Source organism: Lemur catta, chromosome X (genome assembly GCF_020740605.2).
Source record: "Lemur catta isolate mLemCat1 chromosome X, mLemCat1.pri, whole genome shotgun sequence".
In the NCBI taxonomy this organism is placed as follows: Eukaryota; Metazoa; Chordata; class Mammalia; order Primates; family Lemuridae; genus Lemur; species Lemur catta.
In genome coordinates, this window is record NC_059155.1 from 58,530,741 (window position 1) to 58,555,135 (window position 24,395).

Here is a 24,395-nt window from a genome sequence, read left to right on the forward strand (position 1 = left end):
GTCTTTCTTGCAGAGACACTCTGACTGGCTGTTTTTCTTGTCTGCCATCTTGCCCTTCTGAAATATAGCTTTTTAATGGGTGTGGGTTTTATGATATTTTTGTTATATGAATAGGTCATGGTATACACATTGCTCTGCAGTGTGCTCTTTTCTCTTAAGAATAAGTCTTAATAATCTTTCCATATCAGCATAGATCTACCGCCTTCTAAGCTATTGCAGGATATTCCATTATATGAATATCCTCTTTGTTTCGTTAACCAACTCCTTTGATGGACCTGATCTGTTAATTTCCCCTCAAGTGAGATGATATAATTTGCATATATTTAGCTCATTTCTTCTGTTTTTAGTTAAAATAATTTAGACTTTCAGTTCCAGATTATTATTGTTTAATACATTATATGCTCTATGAATAATTATTTTTAACTGTAAGCCTATTTTCCTTAATTTTGTCTAGTATATTTTGAGTCCTATCAATCTAAAAGTTTAATCTTTTTTGACATAGAGAAATTTTTATCTGTTATTTCTTTGGCATTATTATACTTCTTCCTTTTCTCTCCTTTTGAGTATGTGTGTTTGTGTGTGTGTGTGTGTGTGTGTGTGTGTGTGTGTGTGTGTGTGTGTGTTTGTGTATCTCCAGAATCTATTCCCCATGTCTCTCAAGTTTTCATTTATTATCTTCAACTTTCTCTTGCCTATTAGTTCTGGGCAAATTTCTTTAAGTAGTAGCCTTTGGAATAATTGATTCATTTTTTGCAGTATCTAATATGCTGTTCACTGCCTCTGTTTCATTTAAAAAATTAATTAATTGCATTTTCATCAGAAACCAGTCCTTCTGGATCCCAGAGTGTTCTCTTTTCATAGGTTCAGTGTCCTGTCAGGTATTGTTGAGAGTATACTTTTTTTTAAATTCACTAATCTATTTATTAAGACATCACTGTGTGCTGGGGATTTGTAGGAGAATCATGGTTGAAGGAATCCATATGAATACCTAATATGATTTTAAGAAAGTATTATTTAAAATGACAGTGAAAGCTCAAATAAATCAAGCAAGTCAGCAAGAAAAATCAAACACCCCTATTATAATAAAAAATGGGCAAAAGACATGAACTTGAGCTTCTCAAAAGAAGAAAGACAAATGGCCAATAAACATGAAAAAATGCTCAATGTCATTAATCATCAGAGAAATGCAAATTAAACCCATAATGAGATATCACCTTATCCTAGCTAAAATGGCATTTATCAAAAAGTCTAAAAACAATAGATGCCCGCATGGATGCAGAGAGAAAGGAACACTTACACACTGTTGGTGGGACTGCAAATTAGTACAACCTCTATGGCAAATAGAATGCAGATTCCTCAAAGAACTAAAACTAGACCTACCATTTGATCCAGCCATTCCAATATTAGGCATTTACCCAAAGAAAAAAAGGACTTTTCATCAAAAAGACACCTACACTTGAATGTTTATTGCAGCACAATTCACAATTGCAAAGATACGGAATCAACCTGAGTGCCCATCAATTTATGAGTAGATTAATAAAATGTCATGTATGGATACCATAGAGTACTTCTCAGCCTTATAAAAAGAGAGTATACTTTTTAAAAGTTTATTCCAGTTTTTTGGAGTGAAATAGTTTCATAGATAGATACTTGCTCTGATTCTTCAGAATGTGTCTCCTTTAAAAACTACTTGTTCTTTTTCATATATCTGTTTGATTTTCTCTGTTTATTCATCTTTTTGGAAGATAGTCTTTGAGTTTTGGAATTTGAGATGGGATTTATCAGATTCGTCTCCTAGTCTGAGACTAAGAGTAATCTATATGTTCTATAGTTTTGATTAATTTATTACTTCCCTTTTGTTTTCTCTTACCCATCTCCAGATGAGGAAAATAGTTATTTAGAAAGAATTGGAAGAGTTCTCTAGCTAGAGACATTTGTGAGGGAGGAGAGAATATTGCTACTGTGCTGAAGTGCTTCTTACCCACATTTGTTGTAGCTGCTTGAGATTACCCAGAGCACTGACACTCTTCTCTGATGGCACAAAGACCCTCACTTGGAGCCTGATATTGAGAAAACAGAAAACCATATCATGTGAAGAATAGTTAGAAGAAGTCAAGTTATTTGGTCTAGAGTGGGAAAGATTTATAGGGGATATAATAACTGCCTTCAGTAGCTGAAGGGTTGTCACAAGAATGATTAGACTTGTTCCTTGTAGTTCCAAGTGATAGAATTATGTCTTACCTTCTTGGAAGGAAGGTTACTATAATTGACAGAGTGGCTGATTTAAATATTTGATGAATCCAAATTTCAGCCATTCATTCAAATATAACCCTCACATTTAGATGTTACCACTTAATACCAACATGCATGCACAAGTGGCTACGTGCCTATGTGAGGTACTAGAAGGAGGCTTCTGTAAGTACTGGCTGTGTCATTTGCTCACAGAGGTATTATCTTCCAAGAACTGCTGCTTTCCATTAATACCCTCTTTTATTTTTATTTTTTATAATTATCTTACCTCAATTTCTGGATACTTAAGGTGGTAGTTATTACCTTTCATCTGCATGAGCTCTTCCCATCCCTTTCTTCTGACATTTCTTTAGATGGTTTTGTAGGCAGAATAAAATGTCCATGTCCTAATCCCCAGAACTTGTAAATATGTTACCTTGCATGATAAACAGGAATTAAGGTAACAGATGGAATTAAGGTTATTAATCAATTTAAGTTAGAGCAATTATTCTTGATTATTGGAGTAGGCCCAATGTAATGACGAGGATCCTTAAATGTGGAAGAGGGAGGCAGAGGATGATGTGATGCAAGAAAGACTTGGCTGGCTATTGCTGGCTTTGAAGGTGGAAGGGGTCACAAACCAAGGAATGTGGGCTGTCTCTAGAAGGTAGAAAAAGCAAGAAAATGGATTCTCTACTAGAACCTCCAGAAAGGAACACAGCCCTGCTGACACCTTGATTTTTAGCCCAGTGGGACCCATTTTGGACTTCTGACCTCCAGATCTATAATATAATGAATTTGTGTTGTTTTAAGCCATTAAGTTTGTGATAATTTATTATAGCAGCAATAGGAAACTAATACAGATTTCTGAGAAGATCCAAAGCCATATTCCAGGAACAGTAAGAATAGTTTCTTGGTATTTCTGTTAGTCAGAAACGTAATGTGTGTATTGATGAACTGTTGTATTCAACCATCTGATAGTCATTTGTTTGTGCAAATATACCTCCGTTTCTCTAGTGTTTCTCATTGACCTACTTTTTGGTCATCTAGGTTCTAGTCAATAAGAATAGCCTGTACAAGAAGTGGCCCAATGAGGTGAAGCTTACAGGGAGGGTAATGCCACTCAGTATAAGGAAGAATTTCCTGTTAAAGCCATTAAAGATTGGGTTGTATTTGGAGGTTTGTATGGCAGGAACTAAACAACTATTTCATGGAGATGTTAAAGAGAGTATTCATGCATTGGTTGAGGTGTTGGACTAGGACAGATTTTATGGTTCTTAAATCTTAAGAACCTGAGGGCTTGTGAGGAAGAAGCATTACTGAGGATCTGGTGGGACCCCTGTGTACAGATGTGCAAATTGTGCCTACACAAGGCCTCCAGCCAAAGCAGCCAGTGGAATCCAGCTCGCACTTCATTTGGAAGCTGTACATTCTGCTTATGGGGCTTCTGTGCCCTGAGGCAGAGGCAACTTTTGGCTAATTCATATAAAGGTATTATCTACCTTTACCATAAGATGTATGCTTGAAGGGCTACATTCACTCAAAGAAGGAACTTTTTTCTCATTTTCACAAAGGGGCTAGATGGGCCAACACAAACCTAGCACTTCTAAATGGTGCTATTGGTACATTCTCCCAACTGGTATATTCTAATAACATATCTAGGGAGGAGAAACTAATAAATGAATAAACTAGTAAGTCTCTGTATTTCAGAGCCAAATGAATATGATCTCTTTTGGGAGTTAATTGTATAAGTTAGTAGCAAATGGGGAAAGCAAAAACCTATAAGTATTAGAGATTAAGAGGAGAGGGTATGTCTACTCAAGGTGTTCACAGAGAAGCCAGAACATCTCTCTCTGATTTGTAAGGCTGGTCATCTACCCATATATGTAAGGATAAATAATGCCAGGGTCTTCAAAGGCACAGGAGATATACATGGGCACCTGGCTGAAGCAGTTTCTGCATTCCTAGCTGAGTCCCAGCTGGCCAAGACTGTGCTTGATGCTGCAGATAGTCCAGGTAGCTAGATATATCTGGAGGTGGCTATGGAGCTGGACAATATACAGATTTCTGCCCTGTTTCTGTATTCCTTCAGATGTCCTTTCAGATGAATCACGAGACCCTGTACTTGGCAGTGAAGCTGGTGGATCACTACCTAATGGAGGTAGAATGCAAGAAGTATAAGTTACAACTCCTTGGTTGTACTGCTTTTCTGATTGCCGCAAAATTCGAGGTGAGCCTGAGTCCCTAAGGCCTGGAGAGAACTAATCATATTTCTATCTAAAACAGTGAATGGATATTATACAGTTATGCGCTGTGTAACAACCTTTTAGTCAATGATGGACTGCTTATAGGACCACGGTCCCATAAGATTATAATGGAGCTGAAAAATTTCTATGTCTGGTGACATCTTAGCTATTGTAACATTGTAATGCAATGCAATGCTTATATGTTTATGGTGATGCTGATGTAAACCTGTACTGCCAGTCATATAAAAGTATAGCACATACAATTACGTGCAGTACATAATACTTGATAATAAATGACTATGTTACTGGTTTATGTATTTACTATGCTATGCTTTTTACCCTTAGAGTATATTCCTTCTATTTATTAAATAAATTAACTATAAAACAGCCTAAGGCAGGTCCTTCAGGAAGTATTCCAGAAGAAGGCGTTGTTATGACAGAAGATGACAGCTCCATGTGTGTTATTGCCCCTGAAGCCCTTCCAGTGGGACAAGATGTGGAGGTGAAAGACAGTGGTATTGATGAACCTGACCCTGTGTACGCCTAGGCTAATATGTGTGTTTGTGTCTTAGTTTTTAACAAAAAAATTTAAAAAGTAAAAAAAAAATTAAATAGAAAAATCTTACATAGTAAGGATATAAAGAAAGAAAATATTTTTGTACAACTGTCTAATGTGTGTATTTTAAGCTGTTATTACAGGAGTCAAAAATAAAAAAATTAAAGTTTATAAAATAAAAAAGTTACAGTAAGCTAAGGTTAATTTATTATTGAAGAAAGAAATTAAAAAAAAATAAATTTAGTGTAGCCAAAGTGTAGAGTGTTTATAAAGTGTACAGTAGTGTATAGTAATGTCTGAGGCCTTCACATTCACTCACCACTCACTGACTCACCCAGAGCAACTTCCCATCCTGCCAGCTCAATTCATGGTAAGTACCTTATACCGGTGTACCATTTTTTTATCTTTTATACTGTTTTTACTGTAACTTTTCTATGTTTAGCTATATTTAGATGCACAAATACTTAGCATTGTGTTACAATTACCAGTGGTATTTAGTATAGTAACTTGCTGTACAGCATTGTGTTACAATTACCGGTGGTATTTAGTTTAGTAACATGCTGTACAGCATTGTGTTACAATTACCAGTGGTATTTAGTTTAGTAACATGCTGTACAGGTTTATAGCCTAGGTGTGTAGTAGGCTATACCCTGTAAGTTTGTGTGACTATACTCTATGATGTTCATGCAAGGATGAAAATGACAAATTTCTCAGAATGTATCCCTGTCATTAAGTGACACATGACTGTGTATCTATTCATACATACATATACACACATATATGTATGTATACATTTATGTATACAATTACATACAAACATACAAATAATGTTTTCCTACCAAATTTTTTGCCTGTCTTCCTAAAGCAAGAAAGCTGGTGTTGGTTGGCAATGGTAGTATATTTGCTCTCTGGCATCAGCAAGGTTTTTCCATTTCCTCTTTGAAGGTGTGTTATATGGGCAGGTGCCTAATTAAATGGGTAGTTCTTTGTAAAGCTTCTTTCTGGCCCATGATTCTCTGCCTCCCCCCTTTTCTTGTTCCAGCAACTCCATCCCCATCTGGTGGAGTCTTGGTCTGCTTATATAACAAAGCATTTCCAAACTAGGGTGAGGGACACATTTAAGATAAAATAGCCTGGTGTAGATGGTAGTTAGTCTAAAGGTGAAATAGTAATTTTGGAAGTAGCAGTATAAAAGCGAGTAGCTAGGTTTTTCTTCACAACCATAATCCATCTAGGTAACATCTCTGATTCTTTTTCCCTCCCTTGGTGCTAACTGATCTTGTTCAACTCTCATTTTTCCTCCAGCTGTGCTAGTTGTATAAAAACCTTAGGGTTTGTGTGCAGAGAGGTAGCAACTTTTACAAAGGAGTTCAAAGAGCTGTGGGGACTGGGGGTTTGTTTTTGTGTTGGCTCCCTCCTTTCACCCACCTTGCCCCCACAGGTTCACTGCCCTCCCCTCGCTTGCTCTGTCCCTTCTTCCCTTCTCCTTCTCTCCTCTCTCTTACTTCCTTTCCCTTCTTCCCTCCTCAGATTGCTGGCCCCTTCCCTCCCTCTTGCCCTCCCTAATGTGTTTTCTCCCTAGCTTGTTCCCTCCCTCCTTTCCCTCCTACCTTCCCTTCCCTGATTGTTTGCCTCTGCTTACTACCCTTTCCCACCTCACCCACTCCTTCACTGCCCCCTCACTCTGGCTGGGGCCTTTCACTTGAACCCTCCCTCCATTGCTTCATCCCCCCCATTCCCCTGATTGCTTGCTCCCTCCCTCTTCTCTTCCTCCTCCTTTCCCTCCTTATCTCATCTGCTCACTCCTTTCCCTCCCTCCCTCCCTCCTTCCATGGATCCCTTTCTCCCTGCTTGCCTACTCTCTCACTCCCTGGCTCACTAGCTTCCTCCTTCCCTGGCTTGTTTACTCTCTGGATCTTTCCCTCCCTTGCTCCTTCCCTCCCTCCATTGCGTTCTGCTTAGCTCAGTCTTCCTCTTTCTTCCTTGCTAGCTCTCTGGCTTGCTCCATCTCTCCCTCCCTAGCCTATGGGACCTCTCTCACCCTCCACCTTCTGCTCTCATGCTCCCTCCCTCCTTCCTTCCTTCCTCCCTTTTCTCCTTCCCTCCTTTTCTCTGGATGGCTCCCCCCTTACCCCCTTCCCTGGATCCCTACCCTTCCCTTCCTGGCTCTCACCCTTTCTAGCCTGCTGAGCCTTCCCTTCCTCTCTCACCTGATCTTTCCATTCCACCCTCCCTCCCTTAATCTCTCTCTCCTTCTCTTTCTCCGTGGCCTACTTTCTCACCCATTTCTTGCTCCTCCCTTACCACCCCCTGCCCACCTCACCTCCTCCCTTGTTCCCTCCTTTGCCTACTTCCTCCTTTCATCTCCCACTTTCTCCCTGGATGGCTCTCCTTGTGGCTTGAAGGGACACCCTGTGCCTTAGCCACAGGGGTGTTAAGAACACATCTGATAGTTTCTGGCCAACTTAAAGAGGAAGAGAGGGAAAGGGAAGGAGGGAGGGGCACCTCTTAGCAAATCTTGGGACTTGGAGCACCCTGTCTCTGTTGTCCAGGACAGAGAGCCCCTACTTGGTCCTATGGAGGAGGAGTGTCTTCCCCTCACAGACTTTTGTAAGGGGAAGTTGGGAATAGGATGAGGAGAGAAGAAAGGAGGCAGCAGCTGGGGAACAGAGCGGTAGAAGGGAGATTCCTTCCCTGGTGTTGCTACTAGCTTGCTGTGTGAATCTGAGCATGACACTTCTCTCTGGGCCTTGATTTCCTTGTCTGTAAAACCAGAGGGTTGATCCAGTCTATGATCTGAAAATGGAGAGAGAAAAGGTGGGAGAAGAAAGCTGGGGTGAGTACTGAGCTGCAGGTAGTGAATAGAGATAGGGGTCTTCCTGTCTCCTCCTCATCTCTCCAAAACCAAGGTTTAACCTCCAGAAGACAGGGTATGAGAAGGTGCTCCAAGGTTCTTCTCATGTGACCTCAGCCTGGCCTTTCCTTGTCCTGCCTCCATGGGCATTTGCACATTTTCTGCTTAGGCTCCCTCTATGTCTATGTGCCTCAACTTCCTCTCTCTCTTTCACTACCTGGTACCTGGTGTTGCCCTCCTCAAACATCCTTACTCATTCCTTAACCGTCTAAGACACAAAGTGCAGGCTCATTTTCTATCTCTAGCTCCCCTTTCTGTGGCCTCCTTCACTCACTCGCCCCAGAACAAGCCTTTTGTGGTTCTCAGAGGGAAGACCGCTGCTCTCAGGCCCTGTGCCCTATTATATTGCTTCTGGCACTGTATAAATCCACCCTAGGAGGGTCCTCTTTCTCTCATGGTAGTACAGTTTGGGGACAGGCCTCTCCTCTCCTTTCTTTATTTTGTTTTTCTGATGAGCCACTCATATCACCCAGAAGCTGGCTCTTAGATCTACCCTGCTGTTTTATGCCAGGAAATGTGATTGCCTCCTATCCTTCACCCTTTTCCCCTTCCTTTCACCTCTAAGCAGAGAGGAGAGGGCTGTCTGCCTGGTTGTGACTGCATCTGCTCTCCACCTGTAGGAGCTCTACCCACCTAGTGTGGATGAATTAATGTACAGCTGCGCTAATATTTATTGTCGACATGAGATCCACGCCATGGAAATCAGCATCCTGAAAGCCCTCAAGTTTGACATCAACATTCCTGTCGCATATCATTTTCTGCGCAGATACGCATCGGTAAGAATGAGGAGGCACATTTTCATTCTCCCACTGCTGAGTTAGTGTCCTCTATACCCGGAGTGGCTGCCTGAGTAGTAGGAAAGGGACAACGGGGGGCAGGGGAGTTTTCTTCTTCCGTCCAACCTCCTAGGTTAAGGGTTGGCAATCTTTCTGAAGTAGGGGTGGGGGGCAAGTTGTAGATTTCCATGGTGTGCCTATAAGGTTTTGAGGTGCAGGCAGAGTAGCAGAGGGGGTGGAAAGGATTCTCTGATCAGGAAGGGACACATGAGAAGTTTTGGGGGCATGCTGGCAATGTTCTCTTTCTTTGCCTAAATATTGGTTACAAGAGAGGTCACTTTATAATTATTCATTGTATTCTACAAGTGTGGTATGTACTTTTCTCTTTGTGTGTTTCATAGGTTATAATTTTTTTTTTAAGGAAAGAGAAGGGATTTTAGAGTATAGAGTACTTCCTAGGGTTAGAACCAGGTGCAAAAATCACAGTTCGGGGACTTTGGCTTTCCAAAGGATGACTCATACAGAAAGGAGAGGTGGGAGGGTACAGAAAACATACTTGATAATTTGGTTACAAACCCTAAAGGTGGCAAATCCCACTGCCCATTTCAGAATCTCCCCTAAAGAGTCTGCTTCTACAGGTAGGGAATTTAGCATGAGTCATGGTGAGAAGACAGAGGTACATTACTCAAGTACAGAGTCATTTAGGCTTCGGCTGAGATGACTGGAGAGGGAGTCTTCTGCTTGGTGCCAGTTTTCTGAATTGCTTTCTGAGCCTATCTTCTTGTTGCTTTTAGTGTATCCGTTGCAGTGTCAAGACAGTGATGTTGTCCCACTTCATCTGTGAGTTGACCCTGCAGGAATACGACTATATCCAAGAGAGGGCTTCCAAGCTAGCCGCTGGCTCCTACCTCCTTGCCCTCTACATACAGAAGCTCCAATGTCTGGTAAACACTTGTATGGGGATGGCAGGGATTTAAAAGCACAGGCTGGGCTCAGGGGAAAGGTATAAATTTGGGCCATGGGAAGCTCTCAGGGACAAAACTGCCATATGCTCACAGTTATGGATTCTTTAACACCTGGACAATTTAAAGGCAAGAGTTTCTACATCAATGGTTTTAAAATATTTGATTTCATTTTTCTTATTCAAAGTACCCTTTGTTCCAAAACAAACAAACAAACAAACAAACAAACAAAGCTTACCTAAAAGCCCAGTATTACAAAATAGACTGTAAAGTTATTTTGGTTGTCACAGGGGGTAAGGGTAGCCCACTTGCTATCCCTGACTCTATTCCCCTCCTGCCCCTTGCAGTCCCCTCAGCAAAGTTTGCCCTTGAGGGAGGTCATTGGAAAAGGGTTTGGAAAGCACTGACCCTGGGCCGGGTGGGTGGCTCATGCCTATAGTCCTAGTACTCTGGGAGGCCAAGGCGGGAGGATTGCTTGAGCTCAGGAGTTTGAGACCAGCCTAAGCAAGAGCAAGACCAGCCTGAGCAATAGAGAGACCTCTGTCTCTGCCAAAAAATAGAAAAAAATTAGCTGGGTGTGTCAGCACATGCCTGTAGTCCCAGCTACTCAGGAGGCTGAGGCAGGAGGATTGCTTGAGCCCAGGAGTTTGACATTGCAGTGAGCTATGATGATGCCACTGTACTCTAGCCTGGGCAACAGAGCTGAGACCCTGTCTCAGAAAAAAAGGAAAAAGAAAAAGAAAAGCAATGACCCAAAGAGTAGACGAGTAGACTAGTGAAAGCAGCCATCTGTGTATATAACAGAGCACTCAGAGGCATGACTATAGTGCTGGCTTCTGAAGAGTAAGGCCCCCAGAGCTTCATACCCCAATACAAATAAAACTCAGATTTGATGCATTGTCAATTTTATGAGACGTTATGGGTAAAAGCCATTTTAGAGAACTTTGAATTCTTACTGGTATGTGTAACATGTAATCCAGTAGAAAGAGTATACTTGCAAATGCAGCCCCCCTGCCCAACCACTCCTAAGCCCCTCCTACCTAGCAGTCCTGGAACCACTACTGATGGGAGGAGTTCTGCATGCTGAGAAAGAATCGCTTAAATAGTGTATGAACTTGGACAAGTCATATTGAAATTTCTTGGGACAGAGAAAGCATTCAATAGATGGTAGTGATGATAAAAAAGAATAAAGTAATAATGACTAGCATTTATTGAGTGCTTAGACAGTGATATGAACACTTTGTATATTAACTCATTTAATCTTCATAACAACCCTACAAGATCAGTACTGTTATTCCTATTTTACAGATAAGAAATAACTTCCCATGTTTATACATCTTTTGGGAGGCAGAGCTAGGCTTTGGGAACTAGGAGTGGTGTTCACAGTCTAAACCTACTGTATAATCAGAATGGGTACGGACATAGCTCTGGAGCTAAGGTTCTGGAGGCCTCATGCTGGGCCAGGCTTTGACCCTTGGATACTGCAGAAGTCTAGTAAGTCCTGCCAGGAACAGTGGAAAGGTTTAGGTTAGCAAATTGTGTGCCAACTAGGATAGAAATATTTTGCTGTTTTAACACTTGGTGGCTAAACTAGTGTGTATCAGCTAAATGTCAGCCCTAATCTGGACTCAGGTAGTCTGGCTCCATAGTTCTTTGTGTGTTATGGATACTGCCTCTCCTGTAGATAAGGAAGGCTTCACAGAAAAGGTTACTTTTGAGCTGGGTCTTGAAAGATAAGCCAGAATTTGTGCATTCTAGGTAGAGGGAGCAATAATTAAAAAGACATGGAAGCACTAAGGAAGGAGTGTGATGTGTTTGGGGCAGAATGAGACATCTCCTACAGATGGTAGCATAGGGTACACTAATGGGAGAGATGCTAATGATGTTAATAGTGAAAGGTGGGACCAGGAGGGTAGGTTGGAGTCAGATTGTGAAGGGATCTTATTTGCCATGCTGAGAAACCCACTTTATACTAAAGCATGGAAGGTTTTTTAGGCAGGGAAGTGACATAATCCTGTTTGTGTGTTTTAAAAACAGTACTGGTATGGCAGTATAGAAGGTATATTAGATAAGAGAGAATATAAAGTTGGGAATACCAGTGAGTAGGCTGTTGTAACAGTCAAGGTGAGGCATTGAGGGCTTGAACTGACACAGTGGCTATGGGGCCATTTAATCTTATTTAACACACCAAATATACTGTGTTACCCCCGTGTGTTATTCCCCTGCATGCCAGTGACTGCCTTTTGCCTGTGACAGTGGTTTCCAAATAGTATTCACAGGAGCCCTGGGTTTCCTGCAGAAGTATCTCGGGGACATGTAAAATGTAAAATGATCCAAATTGGTGGGCTTATTAGCCCCTTCCCCCACCACACTTCTGGGTAAGATACTTGGACTTCCAGGTTGGAAAAAAAGGAGTTCAGAGAAAATAATTTAAGACATTTTTAGGAAACCACTGGTTTAGAGAATAAATTCTCTTCCTTTCTCTGCCTGTTGAGTTCCCACTTGACTTTTGCCACTCATTGCAGACATGCCCTTCTCTGTGAAGCTTTCTGTGACCCTCCTGGACAGAGTTTGTGGGTCCTGATGCTCTGTTCCTCCAGTATTCCATGCTCACTTTAATCATAGCACTTATCAAACATTTTGAAACTCTGTATTTGCATGTCTGTCTCTTCCACTAGACTACTCCTCGAGCAGGTGCCTCATTCATCTTTGTATTCACAGCATCCTACATAGGGCTTGGCAATACTGATCCTAGCTAACATCATTTGGACTTTTACTATGTGCTAGACTCTGTTCTATGTGAAAGATATATATGCACACACACACAAATACACACACACACTCTCTTAATCCTATGATGTAATTACTATGATGATATCCATTTGGCAGATTGAGAAACTGAGGCCCCAAGAGGTTAAATAACTGGCTCAAGGCCATGCCGTTAGTGAAGCTAGAATTTGAACTGAAGCAGTTTGCCTCCAGAACCTTTGTTCTTAAACACTGATATACTGCTTCTGCCACATAATAGGCATTCTTAAAGTTCAGTGTGAAAATGAATGTATAGAATGATAGCTGTTAGAGCCAGAGAGGAGGAACAACAGCCTTAAGTTCCTGTTGGCTGTTGAGCTGGGACTTAAAGTTTGCTCTGGGGTTTTCCTGGCCATTGGATCTGAACCTGAGAGAGAGTAAATTACAAAATCAGTCCTGTTGCTTAGGACTTTGGTTGATTTCAACTTACACGAACACGTGTGACCAGGGCTAATCTCTAACTGGTTTGTATGGATATAGCCATCGCAGTAGTTTGTGGCTGGAACCCATTCTTGATAGTACCCTTTAATTATTGGTCAATGTTTGTATCATATGAGTCTTTGAAAAGTTTTGAATATCATCCCTGTCTAAACAATGGATGGGAAGTTTAGACTTGAGATAGCAGAGATGGAGAGGAGTGTGCTTCCTGTAGTAGAAAGTCACTGTTCACACTGCTTCTTCCAGATTCCTGCCCTGGAGTGTTACAGTGGCTACAAGGCCTCTGAGCTTCACCCATTGGTCAGGCGGCTGAACATGATGCTGACTACGTGTTCTCGTGGTAGGCTCAAGACTGTGTATTCCAAGTATTCTCGCCGGTAAGTACCAAGCCCTGGGTGAGGTTGGGTTTATGCTCATTCATGGGGAAGCTTTAAACCACTAGGCCTACACTAGCCTTATTTAAGACAAAAGGATTTAGATAATTTTCACCTTCCTTTCTACTAAAGGGTTAAAGCAAGATAGGGAACCAAGGGCCCCATGTCCTACTTGTTTTATGCAGCCTGTTCGGCTTTGGCCTATTTTACACTGAGCAGACCCCCTTTCCTTTTGCAGGGCCTTCCGTAAAGTTGCCAAAATACCCCCTGTGAAAATATGGAAGCTGGATTTGATACTGAACTGCTAATTATGAGACTGAGGACCTGGCATTCTGGCAGCAGTCACAGGGCCAGGCACCATGTTAATAGGCTATATTTATTCTGTGCTTGAATTTGTCTTTTGGTCACTTTTCTTCTTTTCCTACTTTGTTTGTCTTTTCCCAAACTGATAATGTTGTAAATATTTAAGTTGTTTTTTTAATGAAAGAGAAAAAATTGTCATATTTAAAAGTTAATAAAAGAAATTAATGATTGTTAAAATGGCTCACGTCCCCTCTTTTCGCTCAGGAGCCCCATGCATAACCCTGGAATTTTTTTCTTCCTAGTACGGGCTTTGCCTTAGGGTCTAGCTTATCCAATGTCATCTTCTGTTTGGATGCTTTCTCCTCATGAGAAGAGGAATTGAGCTAAGGGTGAACTGATAGATGGGTCTATAGAAGGAGTATTCCAGGTGGTGGTGCCCAGTCTAAGGAGAAAGCCCCTACCTGACAGGCAGGCCTCACTGTTCAGAGCTGGTACAACTGGTAGTGTAGGCTAATCCCCTTTGGTCCTAATCCCAGGTTGCTTTCTTTGCTTCTTCCTAGACGATGAAAAGATGGGGATCCAGATTTTAACCCAAATGTAGCCCTACTTTGGTAGTTAGGTGGCTTTCTAGAGTCTAAATATGAAAAAATGCTTAGAGTAATGTGCTGAAACCATCATTTTTGCCCTTGTCTTCTGCCAAGAAAAGAAATTTCTACGTGTGAAATAAGCAAGATTTCCCACAACGCAAGCATCAACCACTTGCCTGATCTTTAATTTGTACGGCCTTAAGAGGTTCTGCTCTTTCTCTCTCTATCCTAACTTTGGGGGGATGTTGTACTGGGACAGTTTATTTGCATTGTTATCAGAGGAGCTGAACATCCTCTATGCCACTGCCTCAGTCCTACCTCTAGGACCTCTCCATAATCCAGCAAGTAATGTCTGCCACAGCAGGAGACCTACAGGATTTTACTCTAGTACTGTGGCTGGCAACTGTTCTGGTTGGTCTGGGAACCTGTGTTACCACTTGTCAAATATTTGAAATATCAGTCCTAGGTTAGACATCTGGTGGAAGGGACAGTCAGTGAAGAAGTTACAGAAAAATGCCTCTCCCATTCCTCCTCCCAACTTGCTTTGACTTGGAGACCAGACATCATTAGGTTCCATCCTACCCCATTCTACTATGTTGCAAGATGACCAAAGGGTACAGCCAAAGAGGTCCAAGCTGCTTGGCAGTGATTCTGCTGGCATAGCCAACTTTGCATAAATGTCCTAAAAGCACTGGGCTGGAAGCCACTTTGCAAAATCTCCAGCCTCACTAAAAAGGAGTATCTTGAGCCACTTTTTAATTTTGGAACTTCAATCAAGAGAAAAAATTAACTAGTTGAATTATTTTCCTTCCCCCTTTTGTCTAGCCTTGTTCTTTAGAGGTGCTAATGAAACCATCAATCATTTTTATTGTCATTGCAAATGCCTCAAAATTTATTTTATATTCCTCACTACTTCAAAATTAAGATAGCTGTTTGAACTGGATTTTGTTATTTAGTCCCTAATGAAGCACATCTATTTATCAAGAATTTGCTTTTGTATTTTAATGACTCTAGTTCATTATGACTGGCTTTCCTTATAACCTTATGTATTTTTAACAGTTTTATTGAGATATAATTCAATACCATACAATTGGCTCATTTAAAGTATATAATTTAATGGTTTTTAGTAGATTCACAGAATTGTGCAACCATCACCATAATCGAATTTGGAACATTTTCAAAAAAGAAACCCCAAATCCACTAGCAGTTAATCTCCACCCCCCCAACCTCTGTGAGCCCTAGGCAACCACTAATTTACTTTCTATTTCTATAGATTTGACTCTTCCAGATATTTCATATAAATTAAATTAAATCATACAATGTGTTGCTTTGTTTGTCTGGCTTCTTTCACTTAGCATAATGTTTTCAAGGGTCATCTATGTTGTAGTTTGTATCAGTACTTCATTTTCTGTTATTGCCGAATAATATTCCATTGTATGGATACATACATTTTGTTTATCAAGTCATCAGTTGGTGGAAATTTGGGTTATTTCTACTTTTTGGTTATTGGGAATAATTCTGGTATGAACATTCATGTGTAAGTGTTTGTGTAGACATCTGTTTTCATTTCTCTCAGATATATACTTAAGAGTGGAATTGCCGGATCATATGGTAACTATGTTTAACCATTTGAGTAACTGTTGGATTGTTTTCCAAAGTGGCTGCACCATTTTACATTCCCATAGGCAGTGTTTGAAGGTTCTAATTTCTCTACATCCTCTTCAACACTTGTTATTATCTGTCTTTTTGATTATAGCCATCCTAGTGGGTGTGAAGTGGTATCTTATTGTGGCTTTGATTTGCAATTCCCTACAAACATATTTATCTCTTCACCTATGTCAAGTATCTTTATTTCCTGTCTTAAAGGATGGACTGACCCACCTTCTGTCCAAGGCAATTCATCTACCTTGGGATTTTTATCCATCAATTTTCCTCACTCTTCTCAGCCCTCTTTCTGCTTTTCCCTGCCACCATTTCCTATACTTTCATTCTCTTCCTCTTTTCTATTCTCTTCTTCTAATTTAAAAACATGCTCAAGACTCTCTTGCCACACCCACACAGAATGAAAAACAAAACAAAATAAAACTCTTTATCTGCTTCCCCTTCTTACCTGTTTTCAGTTCATCTCTTGCTCTTACTAAACTTCTTTAAAAAGTACATTGACTCACCATTTCTACTTACTCATGTTCCATTAAGTCCTTGACCCATTGTAATCTAGATTTTACCCTCTAGCACTTCATTGATGTGCCTTTTGCTGAAACCATTGATTTTCTGGTTGGCAAATCCAGTAGATGCTTTCAGCTCTGTTTCACTGGACTCCTTTTGCTGCCTTTGACCCTGGTATCTTTTTATTCCTTCTTGGTATTCTCTAGTCTCTTGGTTTCTGGGCCATTGGATTTTTCTGGTTTTCTCATTTTTCTGACCATCCTTTCCTATCTTCTTTGTAGGCCATTTTTCTACCATCTGTCCCTCAAAAATTGGTGTTCCCTTGGTTTCCAGCTTTGGCCTTCTGATTTATCTCCCTGGGTGATCTCAGCTACTCCCATAACTTCAACTACCACCAAGCCATTAACTTTTTTTTTATTCTTATTTCAGCATATTGTGGGGGTACAGAAGTTTAGGTTATGTATATTGCCCTTGCCCCCCGCCCCAAGTCAGAGCTTCAAACGTGTCCATCCCCTAGACAGTGCATATCGCACTCATTATGTATGTATACACCCATCCCCTCCCCCACCCACGTCTGCCCAACACTGGATCAATGTCATTCCTAAATGTGCTCTTAGGTGATGATCAGTGAAACCAATTTGATGGTGAGTACATGTGGTGCTTATTTTTCCATTCTTGGGATACTTCACTTAGTAGAATGGGTTCCAACTCTTTCCAGGAAAATACAAGAGGTGCTATGTCACCATTGTTTCTTATAGCTGAGTAGTACTCCATGGTATACATATACCACATTTTATTAATCCACTCATGTATTGATGGGCTCTCGGGTTGTTTCCACATCTTTGCAATTGTGAATTGTGCTGCTATAAACATTTGGATGCGGATATCTTTGTTATAGAATATCTTTTGTTCTTTTGGGTAGATGCCCAATAATGGGATTGCTGGATAAAATGGTAGGTCTACTTGTATCTGTTTAAGATATCTCCATATTGCTTTCCACAGAGGTTGCACTAATTTGCAGTCCCACCAGCAGTGTATGAGTGTTCCTGTCTCTCCACATCCATGCCAACATTTGTTGTTATGGGACTTTTTGATAAAGGCCATTCTCACTGGAGTTAAGTGATATCTCATTGTGGTTTTGATTTGCATTTCCCTGATGATTAGAGATGTTGAGCATTTTTTCATATGTTTGTTGGCCATTCTTCTGTCTTCTTTTGAAAATTTTCTATTCATGTCCTTTGCCCACTTTTCGATAGTGTTGTTTGATTTTTTCTTGCCGATTTTCCTGAGTTCTAAATACATTCTAGTTATCAGTCCTTTATTGGATGTGTAGCATGCAAAATTTTTTTCCCATTCTGTAGGTTGTCTATTTACTCTTGTGACAGTTTCTTTGGCTGTTCAGAAGCTTTTTAATTTAATCAGGTCCCATTTATTTATTTTTGTTGTTGCTGTGATTGCCTTTGGGGTCTTCTTCATAAATTCTTTGCCTAGGCCAATGTCTATAAGAGTCTTTCCCACATTTTCTTCTAGAATTCTAATAGTTTCACTCCTAAGGTTTAAGTCTGTTATCCACCGTGATTTGATTTTTATGAGAGCTGAAAGGTGTGGGTCCTGTTTCAGTCGTCTATATGTGGCTATCCAGTTTTCCCAGCACCATTTATTGAATAAGGATTCTTTTCCCCAGAGTATGTTTTTGTCTGGTTTGTCAAAGATTAAATGCAAGCCATTAACTTTTGAGAGTTGGTCTTCAGCCCAAACCTGTGGCTTATATTTATGCTCTGTTGGCCATATTCATCTGAATGTCACATAGTTACCTCAAACTAAACATGTCCAAAGCTGAATTTTTCTTCCTGATAACTTGGTCCTATCTTTTATACTTTGTGTCTCCTCTATCTCGGTCACCATCCACCTAGTCACCCAAACCAGACCCTCGGGAGTATCCTAACTGCTCTCCCTATCTTCAGTCTTATCCCTTCAAATTTGCCTTCCGTAAAACCACCAGAACGATTTATTTAAAATTCAATTTTAGGATTACAGTTCTGGGTAAGATAGTTAAGCATTTGCCACCCTTTGTCTCCCACTGAACACAATCATAAATCCTGGACAGAATGTCTGGCACAGAGAATTCTGAAAAGTAAATCGCAGCAAGCAGATTGGAGAATACCAGAATTTGAAGAAGCAACACACTGGTGGTGAGTTTCCCCACTTTTTTTTCTTCTGGGATTCCCCAGGCTGAACTTTCAATCCAGTTGGAAACCTGAAAGAACACTGTGGCACAGATGGAGAACTCCAGGAGAAGCTTTGGAGTTCTATTATAGCTTGAGAAATGAGGGAGGGAATTCCTAAAGCTCAGAAAGAGGAAGGAAATCCCTATTTTTTTTTTATTTCTCTCTTCTTTCATACCCCAACTCTTAGGCATTCAGTGGCAGCAACAGTGATAGCAATGGGAGCCTTCAGGAACGAATACTCTTGGAGGGGGGACCCATAATCTCTATTTGATGGAGCTGTAGCCCTAAGAGAGCAGAGTCACACACTGTTGCTTTTTTATATCTTTGTCCTCCCAGTGCTTATCTCCAGATGTGGCACAATTGCAGATGTGAACAATTTCCGACTAGAGGACAGAAAGGGAAACACCAGGAACTGAGTGATACTGGGGAAAATGTGGAGCGGTAGGAACTCAGAAGAGTGACCCCATAAAGTGTGCTCCTAGATGTGCTCCTGGATGCGTACCATCAACCTGTACATGTGTTGAACCTGTATACATGTTGATCAGATCCTAATTAGCATAACAAAGAATTTGAGAACTGAGGTAACAGACATCCATCTAGGTCCAGACTCACCACTTAGTGGCACACACTCACACATACACCCCCCAGACAGATCTGAATAGCACTGCAAAGGCTTTGAAAACTGAACTGACTTTGGACTCTCAGCCCACAGAAGACAGATGAAAACATTTGGTCTGAACCTAATCAGATTGACTGCTAAAGCAAAAATGTCAACATTTTCCACAGAACTTAAACAAGACCTACAATCTTATAATGTCATATTCAAATAGTCCAGGACATACTCCAGAATTACTAGGCATTTGAAGAACCACAGACATGTCAGCTTGCATGACAACAATTGACAGACATCAATGACAAGAGGATACAGATGTTGGAATTATCTGACAAAGACTTTAAGTCAGCTACCATAAAAAACTCGAACAATTCCAAACACTCTTGGAACAAATGATAAAATACAAAGTCTCATCAGAATAAAAGATATAAAGAGAACCAAATGGAAATTTTAGAATTAGAGAATATGATAACTGAATTTTTTTAAAAACACTGAATGGACTCAATAGCAGAAGAGAGACGACAGAGGAAAGGGTCAGTAAACTAGATAAATAGAAATGATGCAATGAGAATGACAGAAAAAAGATTGAAAAAAATAGTTCCTCAGGGACTTGTGGGACAATAACAAAAGGTCTATCAATCATGCTATTGGAGTTCTAGAAGGAGAGGAGAAAGCAATGCTGAAAAAAGTCTTTGAAGAAATAATGACTGAAAGGTTCCCAAGTTTGGTGAAAGATGCCAACCTATAGATTTGAGAAAATGGGTGAACCTTAAGCAGGATAAACTAAAACAAACCTACAAAATAGATAAATCACAGTCAAACTTCTGAAAAATAAAGACCAAAAAAATAGAAATGACACATTATGTACTGTATAGGGGAACAATTATTTGAATGACTACAGATTTATCATCAGAAACCATGTAGACCAGAAGGAAGCAACACAGATTTTTCAAATGTTGAAAGAAAAGAATTATCAACCCAGAATTCAATATCCAGCAAAAAATGTCTTTCGGGAATGAAAGTAAAACTTAAAACACAGTTCCATATGAAGAAAACTAAGAAAATTCATAGCAAGCAGACCTGCTCTAAAAGAATTGCTGAAGGAATTTCTTCCTATAGAAATGACACCAGAAGGAAAATTGTAACATCGGGAATGAAGGAAGAGCAACAAAAATGGTAAATATCTGGGCAAATATAATTGACTACTATTCTCTTGAGCTTTGAAAAACATCTTTGATTAAAAGCAAAAATTACATTTTCTAATAGGATTTTCAACATATGTAGATGTAATACATAAGACAATGATAGCATAAAGGGCCCAATATGCTGGCAAGGTTTTTATGTTGCAATTGAAGTGTTAAAATATATATGTTTTTATTTCAGCATATTATAGGGATACAAATGTTTAGGTTATGTATATTGCCCTTGCCCCTGCCCCCGAGTCAGAGCTTCAAGCGTGTCCATCCCCCAGACGGTGCACATTGCACTCATTATGTGTGTATATACCCATCCCCTCCTCCCCACTCCCATCTGCCTGATGCCCGATAAATGTTACTGCTATATGTGCTGAAGTGTCAAAATATTGATTTTGAGTAGACTCAAGTGTATATTTTAATCTCTAGAGCAACTTCTAAAAAAATTATATATAGAGATGTCAAAGCCATAATAGATAGATTAAAATAGGATACTAAAAATCATCTGAAATAAGACAGGAAAAGGAGAACAGAGAAGTAAAAAGGGGCCAAGCAGAAAATAAATAATAAAATGGCAAATCTAAATCCAGTCTCATCAATAATTACATTAACATTGCCAGTGAAAGATATTATCAGAATGGATTTGAAAAGCATGACTCAACCATATGTTGCCAACAGAAACTCCAAATGTGATGATATAGATAGTTAAAAGTAAAAGACTGAAAGCAGATACCATTGAAATCTAATCAAAAGAAGTCTGGAGTGGCTATATGAACACCAGGCAAAGTTGACTTTGAAGCAAAAAAAAGATGTCAGTCATAAAGAGGGACATTATATATTGATAAAAGTGTCAATTCATCAATAAGACAATCCTAAATGTTTGTTTCTAATAAGAGGTCAAAATACAAGAAGCAAAATTGATTAAACTGAACAAAGAAATGAACAAATCCATAATTATAGTTCCAGCAATTGATGGAAGCTAGCAGACAGAAAATCAGAAAGGATATTGAAGAAATGAATAACACCATCAGCCAACTGAATACAACTGACATAGAATGCTCCACCAAACAGCAGCAGAATACACATTCTTCTCAAGTGGCACATGGAACATTCACCAAGATAGACCATAACCTAGGTCATAAATCTTAACCAATGAAAAAGAATTGAAATCATACCAACTATGTTCTCTAACCACAATGGAATTAAATTAATAATCAATAACAAATAATAGTAAAATCTCCAAATATTTAGAAATAACATACTTGTAAATAATCTATGGATCAAAGAAACTGGAAACCACCTCAAAGGTCCTTCCATGGGTGAATGGATAAAGAAACTGCTGGATCCATAGGATGGGAATACTATTTGGCAATAAAAAAGGAACAAACTATTGGTTTGTATGACAACGTGAAAGAATATAAAAGACGTTATACTGAATTAAAGAAACCTGTCTCAAAAGGTTACATATTCTATGACATTCTTGAAAGGACAAAGCTGTGGTGATAAAAACAGATCAGTGGTTAGGGGTAGGGTTAAGGCATGACTGTAAAGGAATAATATGAAGGAGATTTATGAGGCAGTGGAGAGTGTTCTGTATCCTGATAGTTGAATCTCTACATGTGTTAAAATTCACTGAACTCTACACCAAAAGAAAAGGGCAATTTTATTGTATGACAATTTAAAAAATCGACTTAAAAATTTAAATTCTTAAAAAAAAAAAGATGGTGCTTCACTAGCCTATGGGATGCGGTGCAAACTGATTAACATGGGTTACTGGGCCAACCCTGGTGGCAGTTCCTCAGTAACAGGCCTGTTTCCCCTCATAAAGCCTAAGAATGTAGTTTTTGTGAGGGTAGACTGAAAGACTGGTCCTGAAGATCAGAAATGTATTGTCTCTAAATAAGACAGTTTTTAGTATTGGAAAGTCAAGGATATAGAAGACCTGAGTTCTCACTCTAGTGTTGCATGTTGTGAAATCCTGGTCTAGTACAGCCTCAGTTGCCTGCCTATTAAATGTGACTAAGAACTGGCTCCCCTGGGATCACTATTAATATGGCAGAAATTAAGCCATTTTTGATGCCTGGCCTAAACGATTTTGTGACTGAACAAATATTCCTTCCCACCTCAAACCCTTCTGGTGGAGATGAAGGGGCGTGTGATGTATGTATTAGGGGAACAGATTGCATTGTCAAAAGATTTTCAAGGTGTTTTATGCATCTATTTAATAGTCTGGGCTGTACTTCTCCCTTCCACTTTACCTCTCCAGTAGCTAAGTCATTTCACTGAGATCTGTATCCTACAGGGAATTGGCTTCTAGAATAATTGCAGTGGCAAGTATTAATATTTCCCCACAGGATCGTCCTGACTTGCAGCTAGGTTTTAGAACTCTTTGTGGCAGCCCTTTTAGTGTTATGATCAACCCTGCTGGATGTTCTTGGCTTGTGCTGCTGCTGTCCTCCCTCCCCTGCCATCCCAACCTACACGTGCTTGTTTACAGTTTGGATGACCACCCAAGTTCACCCCAAGCTCACCTCCCCCATCTCCACCACCATTAAGCTCCGCCCCCATGCTAAGGTAAATGATGAGGCAATGGTGTTGATTATGTTTATCCATTTATTAAAATATTTTAAGAAGCAATACTTTATTAACTTTGAGGACTGGTGTTCCATTTTTGGGGGAGAAGAGGAATAGGCACACTTTGTGGACCTTTTCTTCCTGCTTTTTCCTGTTACCCCATGGCTATCCCAGCTTCCTCCCCTAACCAGCCCCTGGCCCTGCTGCTTATTTGCAAGGGCCTCTGAGGATACAAAAATCACAGAACAGAAAACAACAATGGATTACAGATTAGCAGACAAATGTAATTCTACAAATCATATAGCCAATCAAGGTCCCTTATAGGATGGAATGGTGCTAATGGATTTGGTTGCTTTGGTATTAGTTTCTACCTCTTGTGAAACTAAAATTCTTCCACTTGTGTCCTGAGGGAAGATGATGTTGACTCGAATGGCTTCTTCTGGCCAGCATTTAATTTATTAAGTTGCATATCTCTTTCTTACTCTTCCCCTGCCCTGTTGGATACAGCATAGGGCCTTTGTGGAGAGGGGACTGATAGCTGTTGACCTCCTGTGGTATTGACACCAGAAGCAGTTGGTGGCAGTTGGCCAGGAATTGCTCATTCAATTAATTCCTCAGAAACTGCTACCAAAAATTCAACCAAACCCCAGAGCTTTGGCCCTTAATGGTGCCTGAACATAATTAAGATGGATATTTGGTGTCAGGTTGTGTCTGGTCCTACCACCCAAGCAATTGTAGTACTGCAAGTAGTTAACAATGAAGTCCTGAAAGGAGGTTATGCTTCCAGGGGCTAAGGCAACTCCCTTGAGAGGAGGGGCCACTTCTTGCTTTGTTTCCAAGTGAGTACATGCAAGAACAAGTGCTTGGCAAGCTGTCTTCATTTTCAGGAAGCTACTGGTAACTTAGCAATTTAGGAGGCAACTGAGCGATTTAGCAAGTCACATCTTCTCGGCCTTGCCATGTATCAACTCCATGCCATGAGCTGACTCTAGCCCCAAATCCTAGTGGTTTCATTCAATATCATTCTGACTTAGGGTTAGAGGACGGGGTGGGTGGAAGGGGATCCAGATGGTACAACAGAGCAACAACAGCATTACAGTGTGCAAAGACCTATAGCACTGCAGCAAAGTAAGCACAAGAGATGGAGTCCTATTACAGTTTAGTATCATCACTGATAAAAATAATTACAAGACACAGCCTTGCTTGGTCACTAACAAGATAAAGCTACCCTTTCCCAGGACTTCCTTCTGTTTCCTTAAATTTGCTCATTTAGAAATTTTCCCTTGTGTAAAAGGCTCTTCTGAGGAAAATGCAACTTGGTTCCCAACTCTGTTGAGTGTGTGTGTAGGTGTTAATGTGTACAACCATGGAGGAGACAAGTCAGGCTGCAATGTGACCTTGCTGATTTGATCTAATACCTCCTTCCTA

At 40.2% G+C, this 24,395-nt stretch overlaps 1 protein-coding gene across 5 annotated transcripts in view; it reads left to right on the forward strand.

Annotated features, from left to right (window-relative positions):
• The window catches only part of CCNB3 (cyclin B3), a 52,727-nt gene extending 38,938 nt beyond the window's left edge, over positions 1-13,789 (forward strand). For 4 of the 5 annotated variants that reach the window (XM_045538462.1, XM_045538460.1, XM_045538459.1 and 1 more), the window contains 5 exons: positions 4,322-4,459; positions 8,566-8,721; positions 9,516-9,665; positions 13,176-13,306; positions 13,542-13,789. In XM_045538462.1, the coding sequence (XP_045394418.1) occupies positions 4,322-4,459; positions 8,566-8,721; positions 9,516-9,665; positions 13,176-13,306; positions 13,542-13,611 (645 nt within the window). In that variant the 3' untranslated portion in view covers positions 13,612-13,789. Of the gene's footprint in view, positions 1-4,321; positions 4,719-8,565; positions 8,722-9,515; positions 9,666-13,175; positions 13,307-13,541 lie in introns of those variants that run through there. The other variant, XM_045538464.1, reaches the window with a different exon arrangement.
• The last annotated feature ends 10,606 nt before the right edge of the window (positions 13,790-24,395 follow it).